General features: G+C 34.4%; 7 protein-coding genes across 8 annotated transcripts; all 7 read right to left on the bottom strand.

Annotated features, from left to right (window-relative positions):
* Positions 1–180: 180 nt before the first annotated feature.
* On the bottom strand, positions 181–2,850 carry LOC119982950 (vestitone reductase-like). Of its 2 annotated transcripts, none has more exons than XM_038826560.1 (5): positions 2,595–2,850; positions 1,428–1,952; positions 1,096–1,291; positions 849–1,002; positions 181–635 (listed from the first exon to the last, which is right to left on the bottom strand). In XM_038826560.1, exons 1-4 carry the CDS (start codon positions 2,713–2,715, stop codon positions 861–863), a joined length of 984 nt encoding a protein of 327 aa, XP_038682488.1. In that variant the 5' UTR covers positions 2,716–2,850; the 3' UTR covers positions 181–635; positions 849–860. The 2 variants fall into 2 exon arrangements, with proteins under 2 accessions (XP_038682488.1, XP_038682489.1); XM_038826561.1 differs by having other exon boundaries at positions 1,428–1,880; positions 2,595–2,798.
* A 4,242-nt stretch (positions 2,851–7,092) lies between these two features.
* Positions 7,093–9,255, bottom strand: LOC119982963 (vestitone reductase-like). The gene is made up of 4 exons (XM_038826584.1): positions 9,060–9,255; positions 7,835–8,359; positions 7,534–7,729; positions 7,093–7,431 (listed from the first exon to the last, which is right to left on the bottom strand). Exons 1-4 carry the CDS (start codon positions 9,178–9,180, stop codon positions 7,290–7,292), a joined length of 984 nt encoding a protein of 327 aa, XP_038682512.1. The 5' UTR covers positions 9,181–9,255; the 3' UTR covers positions 7,093–7,289.
* A 2,500-nt stretch (positions 9,256–11,755) lies between these two features.
* Positions 11,756–14,580, bottom strand: LOC119981817 (vestitone reductase-like). The gene is made up of 7 exons (XM_038824961.1): positions 14,075–14,580; positions 13,886–13,929; positions 13,485–13,732; positions 13,201–13,439; positions 12,766–13,005; positions 12,027–12,198; positions 11,756–11,921 (listed from the first exon to the last, which is right to left on the bottom strand). Exons 1-7 carry the CDS (start codon positions 14,157–14,159, stop codon positions 11,756–11,758), a joined length of 1,194 nt encoding a protein of 397 aa, XP_038680889.1. The 5' UTR covers positions 14,160–14,580.
* LOC119982966 (vestitone reductase-like) lies at positions 12,989–13,461 on the bottom strand. The gene is made up of 2 exons (XM_038826587.1): positions 13,201–13,461; positions 12,989–13,133 (listed from the first exon to the last, which is right to left on the bottom strand). The coding sequence occupies exons 1-2, from the start codon at positions 13,421–13,423 to the stop codon at positions 13,129–13,131; spliced, it is 228 nt and encodes a 75-aa protein (XP_038682515.1). The 5' UTR covers positions 13,424–13,461; the 3' UTR covers positions 12,989–13,128.
* A 204-nt stretch (positions 14,581–14,784) lies between the features above and the next one.
* On the bottom strand, positions 14,785–16,848 carry LOC119982964 (vestitone reductase-like). The gene is made up of 4 exons (XM_038826585.1): positions 16,691–16,848; positions 15,463–15,987; positions 15,162–15,357; positions 14,785–15,059 (listed from the first exon to the last, which is right to left on the bottom strand). Exons 1-4 carry the CDS (start codon positions 16,809–16,811, stop codon positions 14,918–14,920), a joined length of 984 nt encoding a protein of 327 aa, XP_038682513.1. The 5' UTR covers positions 16,812–16,848; the 3' UTR covers positions 14,785–14,917.
* Positions 16,849–19,112: 2,264 nt separating this feature from the next.
* LOC119981816 (vestitone reductase-like) lies at positions 19,113–20,842 on the bottom strand. Its single transcript, XM_038824960.1, has 4 exons — positions 20,620–20,842; positions 20,185–20,424; positions 19,432–19,627; positions 19,113–19,333 (listed from the first exon to the last, which is right to left on the bottom strand). Exons 1-4 carry the CDS (start codon positions 20,840–20,842, stop codon positions 19,192–19,194), a joined length of 801 nt encoding a protein of 266 aa, XP_038680888.1. The 3' UTR covers positions 19,113–19,191.
* Positions 20,843–22,202: 1,360 nt separating this feature from the next.
* On the bottom strand, positions 22,203–24,361 carry LOC119982965 (vestitone reductase-like). Its single transcript, XM_038826586.1, has 4 exons — positions 24,097–24,361; positions 22,881–23,405; positions 22,580–22,775; positions 22,203–22,477 (listed from the first exon to the last, which is right to left on the bottom strand). The coding sequence occupies exons 1-4, from the start codon at positions 24,215–24,217 to the stop codon at positions 22,336–22,338; spliced, it is 984 nt and encodes a 327-aa protein (XP_038682514.1). The 5' UTR covers positions 24,218–24,361; the 3' UTR covers positions 22,203–22,335.
* Between the last annotated feature and the right edge of the window lie 623 nt (positions 24,362–24,984).

The following is a 24,984-nucleotide window of genomic DNA, read 5'->3' as shown; positions in this document are numbered from 1 at the left end:
TTGGCCTTGTGCGAGAAGGATTAGGCAGTTTCCCATGTCCGCGTACTCTTCTTCTATTAATCCATCTGGATATTCTTATTCATTGGAACTAGCTAGCAATGCTACTCGCTATCACACTTATCTTGCGCTGTTTATAATTGCAAGTAAGTTGTTTCAGACTTTCTAAGCATCTTATGTTCATAGAGCAAATTTGAATTGTAATTTATTGTAAAGGTATCCATAGCCGTTTAGGCAAAACGAGACTATTATCACAAGCAGCAGGAACCACTCTGATTAAATCAGTAGCTGCTGCCTTGGTGAGCTGTATTATATGATCAAAAAGAACAATTCTAGGTGACGTCCATGAGTGCCAGAAAGAAGCAAGATACACACCAAAACCAAGATGCCCAAAGGATGACAGAGAACCACAGAACCAAAGTAAATCTAATTAGCACTGGCGCGGATAAGAGTGACCAGCAGAATGGTCAGAGCGCATGGGAGGAGAAGGCCCGGCAAGAAGTGACCATTTTCACAACCCGTAAACCATCAATCCTTTACAAGCTTCATGACTGCAAGAAATTTGACAGACTCGACTAATTATTCTGGAAACTGATTCACTTGATGACAGACAGTGGCCTGTGGCCTGCCCAGCTCACCTGTAATTTGGAATGTAGAAGTTGGTAGTTCACGAACAATATATATACAACCAACTAAATGTCACAATTATACCAAAAACAGCTTATGCATGTTAGTAACTTAGTATTAACCAGTCCTACTCAGACTAACCATCGATCGGTCTTAGGAGCAGATGTACACCCACTCTACTGCAGGTTTTACAGTGATATTCAAGTATACATTCAATACCATACCTTTCAAATATATCATAGATAACCCTTTTCTTTGCAGCACTGGATAGCACCAACATATATTTCTTCCAGCCCATACTTAAATTTAAAACCAGAATCCAAGAGTTTCCTTGATGACAGACCTGGTACTGTAAGACCTTTAACCTCCTTCAAAGATCTGCCAAATAAAAAGTGAACATTTCATATTAGTGTCAATCACACAAAATATTCTAGAGATTAACAGAAATATGAAAAAGAAAACACAGCTCACTCAATTGCTGGGATTTTGAACTCTGGATATTTGGCCGTAAAATGTTCAGCCATCTCTTGAAGAGTTATTAAGACTGAAGAACAATTATACCTCCCTTTTGCATCTGGATTTTCGAAAAGGAAGATAAGTGCCCTAACCACATCATCTATGTGCACCATAGATGTATTACAGAGACCCGGATACATATCCTCTTTACCTGAATAGGTATAAATCAAGAACATTTCTGTCAATCCATATTAGGAAAAATGTAGCAAGCATACAGTATGCAACAGAATTTTTAACATGAAGAAAACAGATGGTAATGTATAATGAAGTAATTATACTTTACTCACCAAACAAAATAGCCAGTGTGTTCTGCACCGAGTCAGGCAACTGAGGACAAATGAAGGGACCGGAAACAAAAGGAGGATTTACCGTCACAAGATCCAAGCCATGTTCTTCGGCAAAATCAATAGCCGCCTTTTCAGCTAACGTCTTGGAAACATAATAAGACTCGTCAAATTTGAGTACATCCTTAACATAATCTATATCAGTCCAAAAACTCTCATCCATTATGTCTGCCTCCTTGCCATTAAAAACTACTGCCGCTTGACTAGAAACATGTATAATTCGTTTCACTGTTTTTGATTTTGAACATGCCTTCAAAATTCCTAACACTCCCTTTACGGCAGTTCTGGTCACTTCTTCCTCAGGTTTACTATTAGTAAGATCAACAAATGCAGCAGTATGAAACACACCAATGCATCCTTCAATGGCAGCATCGAAACTGCCTGGATTATTGAGATCTGCTTCAAAGATTTGGAGCTTCTCAGATGCTCCTGGAAGATTTTTGAGGTAGCTAATGTCTCTCTTATGTTCTGTTCATATTTTACATGTTATACTGACAGAGTTTATTGCAAGATCTATGCATAAGATAACCCAAGAAATGGGAAGAAATTACACTGACTTAAATAGTACTCTCAAAATGTTATGTTGTATGTTTTAATTTCGAGAATTGATAAATTTGTTGGACTCGGTCTTGTAGCTGAATATAAGGAATTGAGGACAAGACATAAATCCCATTAGATCAAACAAAGAAAATGTTTGAATTTGCTTAAATAACCTACATGAAATTGGCTGCCCAAAATTTTTCTAATAAGAAACAAAAAAAATCTTGTTGATTGCAGACAGGGAAGCAGTGTAAATGAAGTACGGAAAAATAACATAACCCGCAAAATAAGATGTCATGTAGGACTCAAAGCTTTAAGAAGAAAAAGAAGTTAGATAAATCAAACAAGGAAGCTCTCTTGGTACAATCCCAAAGCACAAAAAAAGGAAAGAAAAGGTATGTTCTTGCACCAAATAGTCAAAAACCCAAATCCTCTATCTACACAGAAATCATGAACGCTCCGTAAATCACCAATCCTTATGCAGATACTCTTCATAATTAAAGGGTGATTTTCAGTAACAAAAAGGCAAGACCAATTCTTAGCATTAGTGAGGAAAAGTGGAAAACTGACCTGGGTCAGGTCTCATGGTTGTATTGACCGAGTAACCATGCTCAAGAAGCTTCATTACCAACCATGACCCGATGTACCCAGTACCACCTGTCACACAAACTTTACCTCTACTTCCTTCCATGGTTTCTCTTATTTCTCTCAGTGTTTCCTATCTCTTCCCTTACACATTCATTGGCTAACCAGTTGCATCGAACTTTGTAATCTCTATCAAAATTCAATATAAAATATTATATTCTTATAGCAGGGGAATCCTCTAAGGGTCTAAACTACCAAGACGGCAGACATATGATAAGAACAAAGAAATATGTTCACCAACGAACAAAAAAAAAAACAATTTAAAATTTTGGACGATGGATGAGTTGATGACTTTCAAATTGCATAACAGCAAAAGTCAATAACAAACATCGTTTTGGAGATACAAATGTGGAGGGGTATGTTGGGGATTTTGGAGATTTATGTGACAACATATAAGAATTTATTTTTATGTTATTTTCCACGTAAGCATATATTGGCCAATTACTTGTAACTTAATGCCATGTCATCAAAAACCTACCCGTTACTGTAGTAGATCTAACCGAATACCTTAAAAGTCTCATTTCTTAAATAATGGATGATGATTTTATAATAAAAATGAAGAAGTATCGCAAAAGCTCTCAAAGTTATCGAAAATGACCAATTCAACCCTTAAATTTTTTTTTCGTGTCAATTGAACCCCTCGACTTCAACATGTGGGTCAAATAAGCCTTTTGGTTACTATTTCATCATAACGGTGCATATGTGACAGTTAACTTGTTGACGTGTAAATTTTTTTATTTTTAATGATATTTCACGTGGAAATACATTGTTTTTTTATTAACGTTTGGTTGCCACGTGAGAAACAAAAAAAAAATTAAGAATCAAACCTCAATCACCAACAAGGGGCTGTAAAACCATGGCCTTTGTTTGATGGCGCCGGCGTCCTACTCAAAGACGAGATGACCAGAGCACCTGTTGTCAGGTTCGGCTCCGCCAAGAGAGTTGCAGATTTAAAGTTCTCCCTAGAAAATCTGTCAAGTTCAAAGAGACTTCCTGCATAAATAGGTAGTACTTTGGGGGTAACCGGCTCAAGAAAGGATTTACAAGAACATCTAGATTTTGTGATAAGAATCTGCCAATACCCAATACCTAATTGAAAATCCAATACCCAATTGAAAACCCAACGTCAAATTTCTTCTTCGACTCACTCAACGTCAAATTTCTTCTTCAACCATCTCTCCCAAACCTTCATCGTTTCACTTCGCACATGACGAGGATCTCGTAATGGAGCTGAGCAGCCTTCGCAAGATCCATTGAGGTCACGAAGCTTCTTGGACAAAAATGCAGAGACCTCCTCCCCCTGTGTATATGCAGAGATCGAAGGCGGCGGGGACTTGTTGGTGTGGCGGTGGTTCAGGGCCTTTCATAATCTCTGGCTTTGTTAGGCTGGTCTTGATTTTTGTTTTTTTTTTACAAAAATGGCAAAAATCTATGGATTCTGCCATGGATTGATGGTGATGGTGATGGTGATGGTGATGGTGGAGATTGAAGAAGAGAGATAGGGAGAGAGATTTAAGTATTTTATTTTTTTAAATGACATGTCAGTAGATACATGAATTATTTTTTTTAATAAATTAGAAGATGTGTCGATAAATAGAGTTCATGTCAGCTCTGTTTAACAGAAAATAGATAAAAGGGTTAACGTGAACCATTTTTTGAAATCAAGGGACTCATTTGACATGAAAAAAAGTTTGAGGGTCTAATTGACCCTTTTTAATAACTTAGAAGGTTTTTGCGATACTTCTCCTTAATAAGAAATCTTTGGGTGTTAAAAATGAACTATCACTATTTTTCGACGATGAAAAGTATAATTAACCCAACAAATAAATATGTGCACCAACAAACAAAAAAAACAATTTAAAATGTTAGACGATGGATGACTTTCAAATTGCATAACAACAAAAGTCAATAACAAACATCATTGCTGTTTGCCAAACAAGAACACACATTTTGAGATTTTGAACCTTTAATTTTGGATCCCTCCAATGTTAAACCTCCGCATCTGACGGCTTAAAATTTATATATTCCAGAGATTACCATCACAATCTTCTCTCACACTTTTCTCTCTCCCCTTTCTCTTCTTCCTCTCCCTCCGGTACAGATGTGGAGGCACTGTTATAATATGTTTGGATTGAGGAATTTGAAGGAAAAGAATAAAAGGGAAAAAAACTTTCCTTTTAATTTCATTGTTTGAGTAGTTTATAAAAAATTAAAAGAAGAGATTTGAAAAGAATTAGTGAAAATATTTCATTAAATTTTTATCAAAATTATTTCTCCCAAAATAAAGTCATTTGAAATGATGGATTACTAATTAAATCATTTATAAATTAAATAGTTATTTAATTATTATATATAATGTTTTAACATAAAAATAAAGATAAATTAATAAATTAAACAAATATTCTTCTTTCCCCTCCCCTCCCTTCCCTTCCTCTCTCCGGCTCCCCTCCCTTCTCTCATGAGAAAAAGAAAAAGTGAGAAAAAGTGTGGGGATCATTTAGAATTAACATGTCACTTAGATTATGGACAATTATAAATACTAAAATTTTATAAACATATCATTTTGGTTTTTCTAGTGGTTATCTGTGCTGTAAAATAAAAGAAGAGTTATTAATTTATTTTGGCCATCCGATTAATCGTAGGGCTGGGAGATGTCCGCCGGAGAAGTCTTAGAGTTTTTTGACACTCGACCTCCCCTGTATCTATTAGCTTATCCTGCCATTTGGTGTGCCAACCCCTGAAACAAGATAAACAAATATAAAAGATGCAAGTATGCATATCTGCCATGAAATTGAAGCAAGTGTTGTAAATGAATAGTTTATCACAAATTATAATATGGAAGGTAGCCATAATGAACTGATTATCAATTGAGAAATAGGAAATTGGAGGTGATTAATTTACTCAATAGCCCATTCATTTCCCTTGAATCAGAAAATAAGCGTACAATATGAAGCTCTTTTGCCATTCATATTTCAACTTTCAAGAATGGTATCTATGAAGACTTCATGTGTACCTCCAAATTAAATCACACAATCAAGACTCTGCTTTTCAATTTAGATTTTGCCTTGATTGCAGCGAAGACAAAGCATGTCACCGTTTCTTTGTGACATGCCGCAAAAGCTAGAAACTCGATCGTGACCTCTCACTCTGATACCATGTTAAATTATTATTCAGCCACAACGATTAAACTGCTAGAGGTTAAAAATAAAACTTACCTGAGACCAAAGCCAGCATCATTCGCATCGGAGCAGAGGATTAAGGGCAGACAAAGGGACCAACTACAAAAGAAGGGTTTACGACAGTCGCAAGATCCAATCCAGTTTCTTCAGCAAATTCAATGGATGCTTTTTCAGTTGATGTCTTAGAAATGACATAGGACTTTCCAGCTTGCACGTTGGCCTTAATGAAATCAATGGCAGTATTGGAACTGTCTGGCTCGTTAAGATCAGCTTCAAAGAGATGGAGTTTCTCAAGTACTCCGTCAATCTCAAAATTACTTAGTCCTAACCAAAGCCATATGAGCTACTAATTTTTTTACATTCATATATTTCTTTACTACTTTACAAGGTCTTTCTGACCTGACCCTTCTTCTTTCTCGTTTTTTAAGGTTTGGGGTTTAAAGCAGTGGGTAAATGCTATGAACAGAGAATGCATAAAAGTAAAGTTCTGATGTAACATACAAGCAAGGCCATGAAAAATGAAATAGCCAGCACAAATATAAAAAATGAAAAAGAAAAACTTATAGAGGATAACACCTGAAAATAACAAGGTCACTGAATAATCTTTAGAAGTGAAAAAGAACCAAGAATCAGCTATCAAACTTCTTTCACAGAAGGCATGTTAATTAATTCATAATCATAGCCTTAGTAAGTGAGAATAACCGACCTGGTTTGGCTCTAATGGTTGCATTGACAGAGTCCCACCAACTAACCATGCTCAAGAAGCCTCATTATCAACCATGAAGCTATGTACTCTGTACCACCTGTTTCACATACTGTGCCTTTGTTTCCTTCCATTACCCTCCTTGACTCTTAATTCAACTTTTGATGTATTAGTATTTCTTCATTCAACTTTTGATGGTGGTTATTCTCCATATTTGAGTCTCTATAGATTAACATCTGATATCATGACATCTCAATCATATTTATACATGCATCAAATCTCTATATCCATACATATATATATGTGCCCCAGCAACAACTTCTGCTTAGTAAAACAAAGCTATAAAGGACAAGATGTTTGCCAACATCACATGAGTAAAGATTCATTACTAGCTGGCTTCATGACCCCTAACACTACTCAGGAAACTAATTCCCTGGAGTTGTATGTTCCCTGCTATAGGTATTATACCGCTGGGAATCAGAGCACAATATTTGTTATAAGTATTTCACAACAATAACAACTGCCAGAATATATGCTATAGTAAATAAATTTTACCACTCATAATCCAGTTTTATTTACTTGAAATTTATAATTATACAGTAGTATAAAGCCCATGTAGTTTTTTCATAGTCATGTCTATAATGACATGTTACTAGAAAGTGAGGACTCAGACACTAAACGTCGCACGATTACATCACAAGATTTATATGCATATATATATATATGCTCACATATGCATTACAGATACCCCTTTTCTTTGCAGCATCGGATTGCGTCATCGAACATTTCATCCAGTCCATACTCAAACTTGAAACCAGCATCCAAGAGTTTCTTTGATGACAAAATTGGCAATTTAGGACCTTTAATTTCCTTCAGAGATCTGTAAAATGGAACGATGAACCTTTTAAATTAGCATGAATATGTGTAGGATATTTTTGACTGAATTGATCTACGATATGAGAAAATATGGCTTGCAACTTACTCTATGGTTGGTATCGGGAACTCCGGGTACTTGGCAGAAAGAAATGAAGCCATCTCCTGAATCGTTACTGTATGGGAGGAACAATTATACCTCCCTTTCACATTTGGATTTTCAAGAAGAAACATGTGTGCCCTAGACACATCATCTACATGCACCATACATGGATTAAAGAGAGCGGGATACTGACTCTGTTCACCTGAACATATTCATTAAAATTTTGAAATAATCTGAGTCAGGTTTGATTGCATAAAGAAAACATTAGTAATTCATATGGCGTGGTACAATGACAGATAAAACCTACCGAAGATCAACGCCAGTGTTGTCCACACTGATCCAGGCAACTTAGGACAAATAAATGGACCAACAACGTAAGGAGGAATTACTGTCACGAGATCCAATCCATGTTCTTCAGCAAATTCAAGAACTGCTTTCTCAGTTAATGTCTTGGAAATGAAGTAGGATCTTCCGTATTCGCTTACAGATTTAGCATAATCTACATCAGTCCAATACCTTTCATCCATAACGTCCTCCTCCTTCCCATTAAAAACTACTGCAAAAACACTAGAAGTGTACACAATTCGCTTTATTGTCTTTGATTTCAAGCATGCCTTTAAGATTCCTAATGCTCCATCAATTGCTCTTCTGGTCACGACTTCTTCAGGTTCTTTGTTTTCAAAGTCAACAGGGGTAGCAAGATGAAAAACTCCAGTACATTCTTCCATGGCTTCATCAAAACTGTCTGGATCACTGAGATCCGCTTCAAAGATTTGGAGCTTTTGAGACGCTCCAGGTAGATTTTTGAGGAAGCTGACATCTCTCTTATGTTCTGTTCATATCACATGTCAAAGTATATGGAAAGAAATATGTGTAACATACACAAACAGCAATGAGAAACAAATATTTTCCAAGCACTTACAAACACGCCATCACCAAATAAATTGTCTAGAAGTTAAAATTTCTTCGGAACTACAACAGCAACTAAATTCTCTACTGAATAGTCAAAACCTACTGAACACCATTTCGATTTCCCCAACAAATCATTTCTGGCCATATATTCTCTGCTTCTAATTTTGCATTCACATATAGTGATCTAAGCATAAACACCAAAAGTTAGTAGAGAAGATACTCAAGAACTCGAAAACGCGGATGTGACTCTATGGATTGTCATTCCAGAATACAAGAAGCAGATTTGGGATCTGCTTATCGTGTGAAAAATTGTTTTCAAGCAATATGGGATTAAAACAGACCATAATCAACCACTCTTAGACTTGAAAAGTTGCAATCCGAAGGAACCTCCGAACCTCAATAAACAAAAGAAAAGGGGAAAGAAAAAAAACACATGTTAAATGGTGTAGAAATAAAATAATGAAAAAACTTGTGCAGAATGGAAGCCTGAAAATACCAACACGAAACTCCATAATACAACCCCAAGCCAAATGAAATTACCCACGTGAAATAACCGGAAAAAAAAAATTCTGCCAGAAAACAATAATTTTAAGCTTTTAGCAAGGGAAGGAAAAACTGACCTGGGTCAGGTCTTATGGTGGTACTGACAGAGTAACCATTCTCAAGGAGTCTCTTAATCATCCATGAAGCTATAAACCCAGTACCACCTGTTACACAAACTTTACCTTTGTTTCCTTCCATGGCCTCCCCAGTCCTCTCCCAACAATCTCCTCTGAAAGTGTTGAACAAATGTGAATTACATGTTAAAAGTGTGTGGACACTAATGTCTTATTTATAAGGATCAAGCTAACCATCAATCATTAATAAGATTTTTTTTTTTTAGACTCATCTAAGTTAGGTTTTAACTCACTTGTTTAGGCATAAGAAGAAACAAAGTCGTGTGGATCCGATACATCCATTGAAATAGGGCAAGCAAAACGGATAATATTATTGGTGTATATGGGGGTGTGAATTTATAATATGATATCGGAATAATTCGATCCAGTTGAACATAACATCTACTCCACTTGTTGGATCTGACATAACTTAACCCATAAATGCGAGAGAGTGTTAAAGTCACATATCGAAAGATGTGGGCACTCATTCCTTATTTATAATGACCAAGTCCGCCCTTAACCATACTAAGAAAATATTTTTCTAGACTCATGTAAGTTGGGTTTAACTCCTTTGTTTGGGTTTAAAGAAAAACAAAGTCGTACGGATTCAATGTATCCATGAAAATTGAATAATTCAAAATGGACAATATTTTTGATGTGTATGCAGATGTGAATTTATTAATATCACGTAAATAGTAAGTGGCTACTTTACTTTTCTACGAGTTGATGAGTACTCTTCAAACTATTAGTTTACCATGCTTATCAAAAAAAATGACATTTCAACAAATATTTCGAAGCCTATTATTCTAGTCTCTCATTTTTTTAGCCTCTTTGTTGAATTTGTTGAATTGACAAGGGCCGCCCACCATTATCAATTTATCATCATCATTGCATCCCTGCTGATGTCAAAATGTGTCTAACATGGGAGAGGATTTACCGCAATGGCCAATGTGCATTGTATATGTTGTGAATTAAATCAACGAAACTAACTCGAATATAGAAAATCAATGGAAACAAAAGAGAGAAAAAAGATATAAGTTTTAACGAAGTTCGGTATAATTTGTTTATGTTATTGGGGTAAACAACGATGAATTCTAATAATATGGAAAAAAATTACAAAAGTGATAAGCTATTGAACTAAAAACTAATCCAAATCATTTCTTTTAGACTCTCACACTCTCAAACCTCTAGACGATTTTGTCTCTCCCCTAGAAAGTTGCACAAACTCTTAGGGTCAATTTGACAAAGGTTTTTTAGTAGCATATATACTACTTTGGAAATGCTACAACATGAAAGCATTTCACTAGCATTTTAGTAAACAAAGTCTATTTTGTCCCCATTATTTTGATTTATTCTGATTATACCCTCACCTACAATATTATCACCGAGATTGCACTTTTATTATAATACTACTCATTTAATAAATTAATTAATTGTTATTAAAACTTTAATTAATTTATTAATTTATAATTGATTAAGTATCTTTAATTTATTTTAATTCATTAAATTATTTTTATAAATTAATTTTGATGTTTGGATATAACTATATTTTTCTATTACAATTATTATGCATAATACCCCTGCACGTAATTTTATCACAATATGCTACACAGAAAAAATGTCACCAGTAAAAGTTCAATTAAACACTATACTACATTCAAGTAGTATATCTGCTACTAAAATTGTCTAACATTTTTACTACCACCATTTCTGCTGGCATATCTGCTACATTGAAAAAACTTTACCAAACTGGGCCTTAATATGATGCATAAGAGAAGGAAACCCTAATTTCAACTAAAAACCTAATAGAAATTTGATTTTACAACTAAACAAACACTCAATCCCTTTCTCTCTCACTCTGAAACCTCTAAATGACAACTCTATCTCTCTCTTAGAAAGTTACACAAACTTTCTATATATTATACAAAACATAAGAGATAGGAGAAGAAAACCCTAATTCCAACTCAAAACCTAATAGAATTTCGATTTTAAAACCTAAAAAAAAAAAAACAAAAACAAAAACAGCATGTGGCTTCCTCGAGAAAGTGCCCAGACCTTCCTTGAGGAAGGGTAATCTTGTCTGAACAAAAAAAACTTCAACTTTGAGTCAAACTTCACAGTCTAAGGGGAGTCTTTATACGTAACCCTAAAATACTCTTCTTTATAGACCCACTTTAAAAGGAATTTTTGGTTTCGACCCAGACCTATTAAGTTCTAGTTGCTTTCTATTGAACTCTACGGCTTTGATCAATGGTTTGATTGACATATTTTACATCAATTACTTTAATAATATAGTATTTCTAATAATTAAAATTCAAAATTAGTTAATCGTCCTTTTACCTTAACTAATTTTTTTTAACTCATTTAATTGCATTGAATGTTTTAAAAAAAATTCATTATGAGAAGTAAAATTATGATGATAACTAAACGGCCAGTATGTCTCATATTCATATTTGTACCTATGTCATTATATCATGATGGGTGGCATCATTTTATTATTCCTGATTGATATGCACAATATATTATTATAATTAGTCTGTATTAAATTTAATTAACAAAAGACTATTCATGTATATATAATCCCTTTTTTTTTTTATTTTATTATTGTACAATATTGAATCAAAGAATGTGGAAAGAGAGGTGGGAGTTGCATGTATAGTCTATAACTTCACAACTACATGTTTGTTAAAGGAACCCTTGTTCTTGCAGCATTGGATTGCCCCATCAAACATGTCTTCCACAGTGAATTTAAACTTGAACCCAGAATCCAAGAGTTTCATTGATGAGAGGCTACAAGTATCATGATCTTCATTCTCTTTAAACCACCTAAAAAAAAAACACAATTAAAAATGGGTCATTAATTCTTTTTGAATTTTTATTACTTCCAACAACAAATATAAAAACAAGTAACAAAAGAAATTAAGCACTTACTTCATATTTGCAGAAAGATATTCAAATATGGTGGTGATTGACACATTGGCTGATGAGCAAATGTACCTCCCTCTTGTGTTTGGATATTCAAGAAGAAAAATATGTGCTTGGACAGCATCTTCTATGTGCACCATATACAAATTTGTAATTGCTCCGTAACTATCGTGATTTCCTGCAAATGTTATTCCAAAATCAAAAGTGAACCCTTACTTCGTTTGCTAGAGCATATTTGCTTTTTTATAAAAAAAAACTAATTTATAATTTGTGAAAAAAAAAAAGCTAGCTTACAAGTTGAAAAATAAGCGGTCAGGTGTATGTCAGGTGTATGTTGAAACTTATAGGTGACGCTACCTTGAAAGATATGAAAAAGTCTATTAGGTTTAATTTAAATGATAAAATAAAAATTACACAAAAATATGATAATTGTATAAATTATTGTAATTTTTTATTTTATAATTTTTACAAGATATTTTTATACAAAAAAATTAATATTAATATATCAAAAAAGTTTATAATATTTCTTAATAAAAGAAAAGAAGAAACGAAGAAAAAAAAACACTTTGAAATCAGTTTCAACTTGAAGTTTTTTTAGAGCACTTTGGAGCTTAAAAAACTAACATTTTTGAGGTGTTTGGTAGAGCGTTTCTCGCGAGCTTACTATACCAAACAGGCTCCCTATATGTAAAATTGAATCTGTACAACTTTAATAAATTAGGTAGATATGAGTAATGTGGCGTACCAAATGCCATTGCGAGTGCCATGTTCACCGAGGAAGGTATTTTCGGACAGATAAATGGCCCAACAACCAACGGAAGAACAACAGTGACAAGGTCTAGTCCATGTTCCTCTGCAAAATCTAATGCTGTCTTCTCTGTTACAGTCTTGGAGACCAAGTAGGATGTGCTTATATACTTGTTTTGCCATTCATATTTCTGACTTTCAAGAATGGCATCTATGAAGACTTCATGTGTACCTCCAAATTAAATCACACACTCAAACTCTGCTTTTGAATTTAAGATTTTGCCTTGATTGCAGCGAAGACAAAGCATGTCACGTTTTCATTGTGACATGCTACGAAAGCTAGAAACTCGACCGCGATCTCTCACTCTGATACCATGTTAACTATTATTCAACCAAAAAGATTAAAATGCTAGCTGTTAAAAATAGAACTTACCTGAGACCAAAGCCAGCATCATTCGCACTGGAGCAGAAGATAAAGGGCAGAAAAAGGAAAAGACTACTAAAGAAGGGTTTACTACAGTCACAAGATCCAATCCAGTTTCTTCAGCAAATTCAATGGATGCCTTTTCAGTTGATGTCTTAGAAATGACATAGGACTTTCCAGCTTGCACGTTGGCATTAATGAAATCAATATTAGTCCAATAAATCTCGTCCATTTTATCTTTGTCCTTGCTGTTTAAAGCCACAGAAGAATGACTAGCAATGTACACAACTCACTTCACTTTCTCGATTTCAAGCATGCCTTTTAAGATTCCTAATGCTCCATTGATAGCTCTTCTGGTCGCTACTTCCTCGGATTCTTCACCTTCAAGATCAAGAGATGCAGCAACATGAAACACTCCAATGCATCCTTCAATGGCAGTATTGGAACTGTCTGGCTCGTTAAGATCAGCTTCAAAGAGATGCAGTTTCTCAAGTGCTCCGTCAATCTCAAAATTACTTGGTCCTAACCAAAGCCATATGAGCTACTAAGTTTTTACATTAAGGTTTGGGGTTTAAAGCAGTGGGTAAATGCTATGAACAGAGAATGCGTAAAAGTAAAGTTCTGATGTAACATACAAGCAAGGCCATGAAAAATGAAATAGCCAGCACAAAAATAAAAAATGAAAAAGAAAAACTTGTAGAGGATAACGTCTGAAAATAACAAGCTCACTGAATAATCCTTAGAAGTGAAAAAGAACCAAGAAGCAGCTACCAAACTTCTTTCACAGAAGGCATGTTAATTAATTCATAATCATAGCCTTAGTAAGTGAGAATAACCGACCTGGTTTGGCTCTAATGGTTGCATTGACAGAGTACCAACTAACCATGCTCAAGAAGCCTCATTATCAACCATGAAGCTATGTACTCTGTACCACCTGTTTCACATATTGTGCCTTTGTTTCCTTCCATTACCCTCCTCGACTCGTAATTCAACTTTTGATGGTGGTTATTCTCCACATTTTAGTCTCTATAGATTAACATCTGATATCATGACATCTCAATCAATGGTATCCTGCATAAAAGCAACAAAAAAAAAAAAAAAGAAGAAGAAAAGAAGAAGAAATACCTGGCCGGTTTGTGAATCACTTGTGTTTCGTTACAAAATAACGAAAACCTATCATAGAAATCCCACAGCCGGCATAAAAAATGCTCCCTAGCACTAACTCCTATTCTTAGTGCTCTTGAATCATTATCCCCAATACATCCAAATATTTATACATGCATCAAATCTCTATATCCATACATATATATATGTGCCCCAGCAACAACTTCTGCTTAGTGAAACAAAGCTATAAAGGATAAGATGTTTGCCAACATCACATGAGTAAAGATTCATTACTAGCTGGCTTCATGACCCTAACACTACTCAGGAAACTAATTCCCTGCTATTGGTATTATACCGCTGGGAATCAGAGCACAATATTTGTTATAAGTATTTCACAATAATAACAACTGCCAGAATATATGCTATAGTAAATTTTACCACTCATAATTCAGTTTTATTTACTTGAAATATATAATTATACAGTAGTATAAAGCCCATGTAGTTTTTTCATAGTCATGTCAATAATGACACGTGCTGGAAAGTGAGGACTCAGACACTAAACGTCGCACGATTACATCACAAGATTTATATACATACATATATATATATGCTCACATATCCATTACAGATACCCCTTTTCTTTGCAGCATCGGATTGCGTCATCGAACATTTCATCCAGTCCATACTCAAACTTGAAACCAGCATCCAAGAGTTTCTTTGATGACAAAATTGGCAATTTAGGACCTTTAATTTCCTTCAGAGATCTGAAAAATGGAAAGATGAACCTTTTAAATTAGAATGAATATGTGTAGGATATTTTTGACTGAATTGATCTAAGATATGAGAAAATATGGCTTGCAACTTACTCTATGGTTGGTATCGGGAACTCCGGGTACTTGGCAGAAAGAAATGAAGCCATCTCCAGAATCGTTACTGTATGGGAGGAACAATTATACCTCCCTTTCACATTTGGAGTTTCAAGAAGAAACATGTGTGCCCTAGACACATCATCTACATGCACCATACATGGATTAAAGAGAGCGGGATACTGACTCTTTTCACCTGAACATATTCATTAAAATTTTGAAATAATCTCAGTCAGGTTTGATTGCATAAAGAAAACATAAGTAATTCACATGGCGTGGTACGATGATAGATAAAGCCTACCGAAGATCAACGCCAGTGTTGTCCACACTGATCCAGGCAACTTTGGACAAATAAATGGACCAACAACGTAAGAAGGAATTACTGTCACGAGATCCAATCCATGTTCTTCAGCAAATTCCAGAACCGCTTTCTCAGTTAATGTCTTGGAAATGAAGTAGGATCTTCCGTATTCTCTTACAGATTTAACATAATCTACATCAGTCCAATACCTTTCATCCATAACGTCCTCCTCCTTGCCATTAAGAACTACTGCAGAAGCACTCGAAGTGTACACAATTCGCTTTATTGTCTTTGATTTCAAGCATGCCTTTAAGATTCCTAATGCTCCATCAATTGCTCTTCTGGTCACGACTTCTTCAGGCTCTTTGTTTTCAAAGTCAACAGGGGTAGCAACATGAAAAACTCCAATACATTCTTCAATGGCTTCATCAAAACTGCCTGGATGACTGAGATCCGCTTCAAAGATTCGGAGCTTTTGAGACGCTCCAGGTAGATTTTTGAGGAAGCTGATATCTCTCTTATGTTCTGTTCATATCACATGTCAAAGTATATGGAAAGAAATATGTATAACATACACAAACAGCAATGAGAAACAAATACTTTCCAAGCACTTACAAACACACCCACCACCAAATAACTTGTCTAGAAGTTAAAATTTCTTCGGAACTACAACAGCAACTAAATTCTCTACTGAATAGTCAAAACCTACTGAACACCATTTTGATTTCTCCAACAAATCATTTCTGGCCATATATTCTCTGCTTCTAATTTTGCATTCACATATAGTGATCTAAGCATAAACACCAAAAGTTAGTAGAGAAGATACTCAAGAACTCGAAAACGTGGATGTGACTCTATGGATTGTCATTCCAGAATACAAGAAGCAGATTTGGGATCTGCTTATCGTGTGAAAAATTGTTTTCAAGCAATATGGGATTAAAACAGACCATAATCAACCACTCTTAGACTTGAAAAGTTGCAATCCGAAGGAACCTCCGAACCTCAATAAACAAAAGAAAAGGGGAAAGAAAAAAAACACATGTTAAATGGTGTAGAAATAAAATAATGAAAAAACTTGTGCAGAATGGAAGCCTGAAAATACCAACACGAAACTCCATAATACAACCCCAAGCCAAATGAAATTACCCACGTGAAATAACCGGAAAAAAAAAAAATTCTGCCAGAAAACAATAATTTTAAGCTTTTAGCAAGGGAAGGAAAAACTGACCTGGGTCAGGTCTTATGGTGGTACTGACAGAGTAACCATTCTCAAGGAGTCTCTTAATCATCCATGAAGCTATAAACCCAGTCCCACCTGTTACACAAACTTTACCTTTGTTTCCTTCCATGGCCTCCCCAGTCCTCTCCCAACAATCTCCTCTGAAAGTGTTGAACAAATGTGAATTACATGTTAAAAGTGTGTGGACACTAATGTCTTATTTATAAGGATCAAGCTAACCATCAATCATTAATAAGATTTTTTTTTTTTAGACTCATCTAAGTTAGGTTTTAACTCACTTGTTTAGGCATAAGAAGAAACAAAGTCGTGTGGATCCGATACATCCATTGAAATAGGGCAAGCAAAACGGATAATATTATTGGTGTATATGGGGGTGTGAATTTATAATATGATATCGGAATAATTCGATCCAGTTGAACATAACATCTACTCCACTTGTTGGATCTGACATAACTTAACCCATAAATGCGAGAGAGTGTTAAAGTCACATATCGAAAGATGTGGGCACTCATTCCTTATTTATAATGACCAAGTCCGCCCTTAACCATACTAAGAAAATATTTTTCTAGACTCATGTAAGTTGGGTTTAACTCCTTTGTTTGGGTTTAAAGAAAAACAAAGTCGTACGGATTCAATGTATCCATGAAAATTGAATAATTCAAAATGGACAATATTTTTGATGTGTATGCAGATGTGAATTTATTAATATCACGTAAATAGTAAGTGGCTACTTTACTTTTCTACGAGTTGATGAGTACTCTTCAAACTATTAGTTTACCATGCTTATCAAAAAAAATGACATTTCAACAAATATTTCGAAGCCTATTATTCTAGTCTCTCATTTTTTTAGCCTCTTTGTTGAATTTGTTGAATTGACAAGGGCCGCCCACCATTATCAATTTATCATCATCATTGCATCCCTGCTGATGTCAAAATGTGTCTAACATGGGAGAGGATTTACCGCAATGGCCAATGTGCATTGTATATGTTGTGAATTAAATCAACGAAACTAACTCGAATATAGAAAATCAATGGAAACAAAAGAGAGAAAAAAGATATAAGTTTTAACGAAGTTCGGTATAATTTGTTTATGTTATTGGGGTAAACAACGATGAATTCTAATAATATGGAAAAAATTACAAAAGTGATAAGCTATTGAACTAAGAACTAATCCAAATCATTTCTTTCAGACTCTCACACTCTCAAACCTCTAGACGACTTTGTCTCTCCCCTAGAAAGTTGCACAAACTCTTAGGGTCAATTTGACAAAGGTTTTTTAGTAGCATTTATACTACTTTGGAAATGCTACAACATGAAAGCATTTCACTAGCATTTTAGTAAACAAAGTCTATTTTGTCCCCATTATTTTGATTTATTCTGATTATACCCTCACCTACAATATTGCACTTTTATTATAATACTACTCATTTAATAAATTAATTAATTGTTATTAAAACTTTAATTAATTTATTAATTTATAATTGATTAAGTATCTTTAATTTATTTTAATTCATTAAATTATTTTTATAAATTAATTTTTATGTTTGGATATAACTATATTTCTCTATTACAATTATTATGCATAATACCCCTGCACGTAATTTATCACAATATGCTACACAGAAAAAATGTCACCAGCAAAAGTTCAATTAAACACTATACTGCATTCAAGTAGTATATCTGTTACTAAAATTGTCTAACATTGCTACTACCACCATTTCTGCTGACATATCTGCTACATTGAAAAAACTTTACCAAACTGGGCCTTAATATGATGCATAAGAGAAGGAAACCCTAATTTCAACTAAAAACCTTATAGAAATTTGATTTTACAACTAAACAAACACTCAATCCCTTTCTCTCGCACTCTGAAACCTCTAAATGACAACTCTATCTCTCTCTTAGAAAGTTACACAAACTTTCTATATATTATACAAAACATAAGAGATAGGAGAAGAAAACCCTAATTCCAACTCAAAACCTAATAGAATTTCGATTTTAAAACTTAAAAAAAAAAAAAAAAACAGCATGTGGCTTCCTCGAGAAAGTGCCCAGACCTTCCTTGAGGAAGGGTAATCTTGTCTGAACAAAAAAAACTTCAACTTTGAGCCAAACTTCACAGTATAAGGGGAGTCTTTATACATACCCCTAAAATACTCTTCTTTATAGACCCACTTTAAAAGGAATTTTTGGTTTCGACCCAGACCTATTAAGTTCTAGTTGCTTTCTATTGAACTCTACGGCTTTGATCAATGGTTTGCTTGACATATTTTACATCAATTACTTTAATAATATAGTATTTCTAATAATTAAAATTCAAAATTAGTTAATCGTCCTTTGACCTTAACTAATTTTTTTTAACTCATTTAATTGCATTGAATGTTTTAAATTTTTTTTTTATTTTATTATTGTACAATATTGAATCAAAGAATGTGGAAAGAGAGGTGGGAAGTGCATGTATAGTCTATAACTTCACAACTACATGTTTGTTAAAGGAAACCCTTGTTCTTGCAGCGTTGGATTGCCCCATCAAACATGTCTTCCACAGTGAATTTAAACTTGAACCCAGAATCCAAGAGTTTCATTGATGAGAGGCTACAAGTATCATGATCTTCATTCTCTTTGAACCACCTAAAAAAACAATTAAATGGGTCATTAATTCTTTTTGAATTTTTATTACTTCCAACAAAAAATATAAAAACAAGTAACAAAAGAAATTAAACGCTTACTTCATATTTGGTATGCCAAATTCAGGGTACTTTGCAGAAAGATATTCAAATATGGTGGTGATTGACACATTGGCTGATGAGCAAATGTACCTCCCTTTTGTGTTTGGATATTCAAGAAGAAAAATATGTGCTTGGACAGCATCTTCTATGTGCACCATATACAAATTTGTAATTGCCCCATAACGGTCGTGATTTCCTGCAAATGTTATTCCAAAATCAAAAGTGAACCCTTACTTCGTTTGCTAGAGCATATTTGCTTTTTTATAAAAAAAAAAAAACAACTTATAAGTTGTGAAAAAAAAAGCTAGCTTATAAGTTGAAAAATAAACGGTCAAGTGTATGTTGAAACTTATAGGTGACGCTACTTTAAAAGATATGAAAAAGTCTATTACGTTTAATTTAAATGATAAAATAAAAATTACACAAAAATATGATAATTGTATAAATTATTGTAATTTTTTATTTTATGATTTTTACAAGATATTTTTATACAAAAAAATTAATATTAATATATCAAAAAAGTTTATAATATTTCTTAATAAAAGAAAAGAAGAAACGAAGAAAAAAAAACACTTTGAAATAAGTTTCAACTTGAAGTTTCTTTAGAGCGCTTTGGAGCTTAAAAAACTAACATTTTTGAGGTGTTTGGTACAGCGTTTCTCGCGAGCTTACTATACCAAACAGGCTCCCTATATGTAAAATTGAATCTGTACAACTTTAATAAATTAGCTAGATATGAGTAATGTGGCGTACCAAATGCCATTGCGAGTGCCATGTTCACCGACGAAGGTATTTTCGGACAGATAAATGGCCCAACAACCAACGGAAGAACAACAGTGACAAGGTCTAGTCCATGTTCCTCTGCAAAATCTAATGCTGTCTTCTCTGTTACAGTCTTGGAGACCAAGTAGGATGTGCTTATATACTTGTTTTGCCATTCATATTTCTGACTTTCAAGAATGGCATCTATGAAGACTTCATGTGTACCTCCAAATTAAATCACACACTCAAACTCTGCTTTTGAATTTAAGATTTTGCCTTGATTGCAGCGAAGACAAAGCATGTCACGTTTTCATTGTGACATGCTACGAAAGCTAGAAACTCGACCGCGATCTCTCACTCTGATACCATGTTAACTATTATTCAACCAAAAAGATTAAAATGCTAGCTGTTAAAAATAGAACTTACCTGAGACCAAAGCCAGCATCATTCGCACTGGAGCAGAAGATAAAGGGCAGAAAAAGGAAAAGACTACTAAAGAAGGGTTTACTACAGTCACAAGATCCAATCCAGTTTCTTCAGCAAATTCAATGGATGCCTTTTCAGTTGATGTCTTAGAAATGACATAGGACTTTCCAGCTTGCACGTTGGCATTAATGAAATCAATATTAGTCCAATAAATCTCGTCCATTATATCTTTGTCCTTGCCGTTTAAAGCCACAGAAGAATGACTAGAAATGTACACAACTCACTTCACTTTCTCGATTTCAAGCATGCCTTTTAAGATTCCTAATGCTCCATTGATAGCTCTTCTGGTCGCTACTTCCTCGGATTCTTCACCTTCAAGATCAAGAGATGCAGCAACATGAAACACTCCAATGCATCCTTCAATGGCAGTATTGGAACTGTCTGGCTCGTTAAGATCAGCTTCAAAGAGATGCAGTTTCTCAAGTGCTCCGTCAATCTCAAAATTACTTGGTCCTAACCAAAGCCATATGAGCTACTAATTTTTTACATTAAGGTTTGGGGTTTAAAGCAGTGGGTAAATGCTATGAACAGAGAATGCGTAAAAGTAAAGTTCTGATGTAACATACAAGCAAGGCCATGAAAAATGAAATAGCCAGCACAAAAATAAAAAATGAAAAAGAAAAACTTGTAGAGGATAACGTCTGAAAATAACAAGCTCACTGAATAATCCTTAGAAGTGAAAAAGAACCAAGAAGCAGCTACCAAACTTCTTTCACAGAAGGCATGTTAATTAATTCATAATCATAGCCTTAGTAAGTGAGAATAACCGACCTGGTTTGGCTCTAATGGTTGCATTGACAGAGTACCAACTAACCATGCTCAAGAAGCCTCATTATCAACCATGAAGCTATGTACTCTGTACCACCTGTTTCACATATTGTGCCTTTGTTTCCTTCCATTACCCTCCTTGACTCGTAATTCAACTTTTGATGGTGGTTATTCTCCACATTTTAGTCTCTATAGATTAACATCTGATATCATGACATCTCAATCAATGGTATCCTGCATAAAAGCAACAAAAAAAAAAAAAAAAAAAAGAAAAGAAGAAGAAATACCTGGCCGGTTTGTGAATCACTTGTGTTTCGTTACAAAATAACGAAAACCTATCATAGAAATCCCACAGCCGGCATAAAAAATGCTCCCTAGCACTAACTCCTATTCTTAGTGCTCTTGAATCATTATCCCCAATACATCCAAATATTTATACATGCATCAAATCTCTATATCCATACATATATATATGTGCCCCAGCAACAACTTCTGCTTAGTGAAACAAAGCTATAAAGGATAAGATATTTGCCAACATCACATGAGTAAAGATTCATTCCTAGCTGGCTTCATGACCCTAACACTACTCAGGAAACTAATTCCCTGCTATTGGTATTATACCGCTGGGAATCAGAGCACAATATTTGTTATAAGTATTTCACAACAATAACAACTGCCAGAATATATGCTATAGTAAATTTTACCACTCATAATTCAGTTTTATTTACTTGAAATATATAATTATACAGTGGTATAAAGCCCATGTAGTTTTTTCATAGTCATGTCAATAATGACACGTGCTGGAAAGTGAGGACTCAGACACTAAACGTCGCACGATTACATCACAAGATTTATATACATACATATATATATATGCTCACATATCCATTACAGATACCCCTTTTCTTTGCAGCATCGGATTGCGTCATCGAACATTTCATCCAGTCCATACTCAAACTTGAAACCAGCATCCAAGAGTTTCTTTGATGACAAAATTGGCAATTTAGGACCTTTAATTTCCTTCAGAGATCTGTAAAATGGAAAGATGAACCTTTTAAATTAGAATGAATATGTGTAGGATATTTTTGACTGAATTGATCTAAGATATGAGAAAATATGGCTTGCAACTTACTCTATGGTTGGTATCGGGAACTCCGGGTACTTGGCAGAAAGAAATGAAGCCATCTCCAGAATCGTTACTGTATGGGAGGAACAATTATACCTCCCTTTCACATTTGGAGTTTCAAGAAGAAACATGTGTGCCCTAGACACATCATCTACATGCACCATACACGGATTAAAGAGAGCGGGATACTGACTCGTTTCACCTGAACATATTCATTAAAATTTTGAAATAATCTCAGTCAGGTTTGATTGCATAAAGAAAACATAAGTAATTCACATGGCGTGGAACGATGACAGATAAAGCCTACCGAAGATCAACGCCAGTGTTGTCCACACTGATCCAGGCAACTTAGGACAAATAAATGGACCAACAACGTAAGAAGGAATTACTGTCACGAGATCCAATCCATGTTCTTCAGCAAATTCAAGAACCGCTTTCTCAGTTAATGTCTTGGAAATGAAGTAGGATCTTCCGTATTCTCTTACAGATTTAACATAATCTACATCAGTCCAATACCTTTCATCCATAACGTCCTCCTCCTTGCCATTAAGAACTACTGCAGAAGCACTCGAAGTGTACACAATTCGCTTTATTGTCTTTGATTTCAAGCATGCCTTTAAGATTCCTAATGCTCCATCAATTGCTTTTCTGGTCACGACTTCTTCAGGCTCTTTGTTTTCAAAGTCAACAGGGGTAGCAACATGAAAAACTCCAATACATTCTTCAATGGCTTCATCAAAACTGCCTGGATGACTGAGATCCGCTTCAAAGATTCGGAGCTTTTGAGACGCTCCAGGTAGATTTTTGAGGAAGCTGATATCTCTCTTATGTTCTGTTCATATCACATGTCAAAGTATATGGAAAGAAATATGTATAACATACACAAACAGCATTGAGAAACAAATACTTTCCAAGCACTTACAAACACACCCACCACCAAATAACTTGTCTAGAAGTTAAAATTTCTTCGGAACTACAACAGCAACTAAATTCTCTACTGAATAGTCAAAACCTACTGAACACCAATTCAATTTCTCCAACAAATCATTTCTGGCCATATATTCTCTGCTTCTAATTTTGCATTCACATATAGTGATCTAAGCATAAACACCAAAAGTTAGTAGAGAAGATACTCAAGAACTCGAAAACGTAGATGTGACTCTATGGATAGCCATTCCAGAATAAAAGAAGCAGATTTGGGATCTGCTTATCTTGTGAAAAATTGTTTTCAAGCAATATGGGATTAAAACAGACCATAATCAACCACTCTTAGACTAGCAAAGTTGCAATCCGAAGGAACCCCTGAACCTCAATAAACAAAAGAAAAGGGGAAAGAAAATTAAATGGTGTAGAAATAAAATAATGAAAAAACTCGTGCAGAATGGAAGCCTGAAAATACCAACACGAAACTCCATAATACAACCTCAAGCCAAATGAAATTACCCATGTGAAATAACAGGAAAAAAAAACTTCTGCCAGAAAACAATAATTTTAAGCTTTTTAGCAAGGGAAGGAAAACTGACCTGGGTCAGGTCTTATGGTGGTACTGACAGAGTAGCCATTCTCAAGGAGTCTCTTAATCATCCATGAAGCTATAAACCCAGTACCACCTGTTACACAAACTTTACCTTTGTTTCCTTCCATGGCCTCCCCAGTCCTCTCCCAACAATCTCCTCCGAAAGCGTTGAACAAATGTGAATCACATAAATAGTAAGTGGCTAATCTACTTTTCTACGAGTTGATGAGTACTAGGCGTCTGAATCGATGCATTTGGTCGGTTATTTTACATTGAAACAAACATCCGACTGAATTTTCGGTTTTTCTAATATAGAAAATCAATAATCAACAATCACGTCTATTTTGACATAAAACCGCCTAATAACTTTTAGTTTTTGGATCAGATATTTAAGTTTGATACACTAACTTAGTATATTAATTAAATATATGAAAAATTAAATAGTTATTTGGTTCACGTCCATAAGACATAAATAGTGTAATTTAATAAACATTTAATATCCCTTATCCAAAGAGGTAAGGAAAGATTAAAAAACTAAAGTCCAAAAAGGACTTAAGGTCGAAGGACCAAATTTGAGCCATTGATTCAAAAATCAACGATCTAGATTGTAATTATCATAATAATATATTTAAGTATTTAAGTCATTAGTAATAAAAAATTATTAAGAATAAAAGATTATAAATTTATAAGTAAAATTGTAAATTTGTAAAACTTAAAACAACAACTTAAATTTACTTAACTATATTATATATATATATATTTAATATTTATAAATGTATAATTTTGATAAATTCAATCGATTTGTCTTGATAAATAAAAAACCAATCAAATTTTTGGTTTTCTTAACTTAAGATGACCGTTTGATTCGATTTTCATTTATATGTATTATATGAAA

Source organism: Tripterygium wilfordii, chromosome 17 (genome assembly GCF_013401445.1).
Source record: "Tripterygium wilfordii isolate XIE 37 chromosome 17, ASM1340144v1, whole genome shotgun sequence".
Classification (NCBI taxonomy): domain Eukaryota; kingdom Viridiplantae; phylum Streptophyta; class Magnoliopsida; order Celastrales; family Celastraceae; genus Tripterygium; species Tripterygium wilfordii.
The sequence above is the reverse complement of the archived record's forward strand: the minus strand, read 5'-3'. Positions and strand labels throughout refer to the sequence as shown.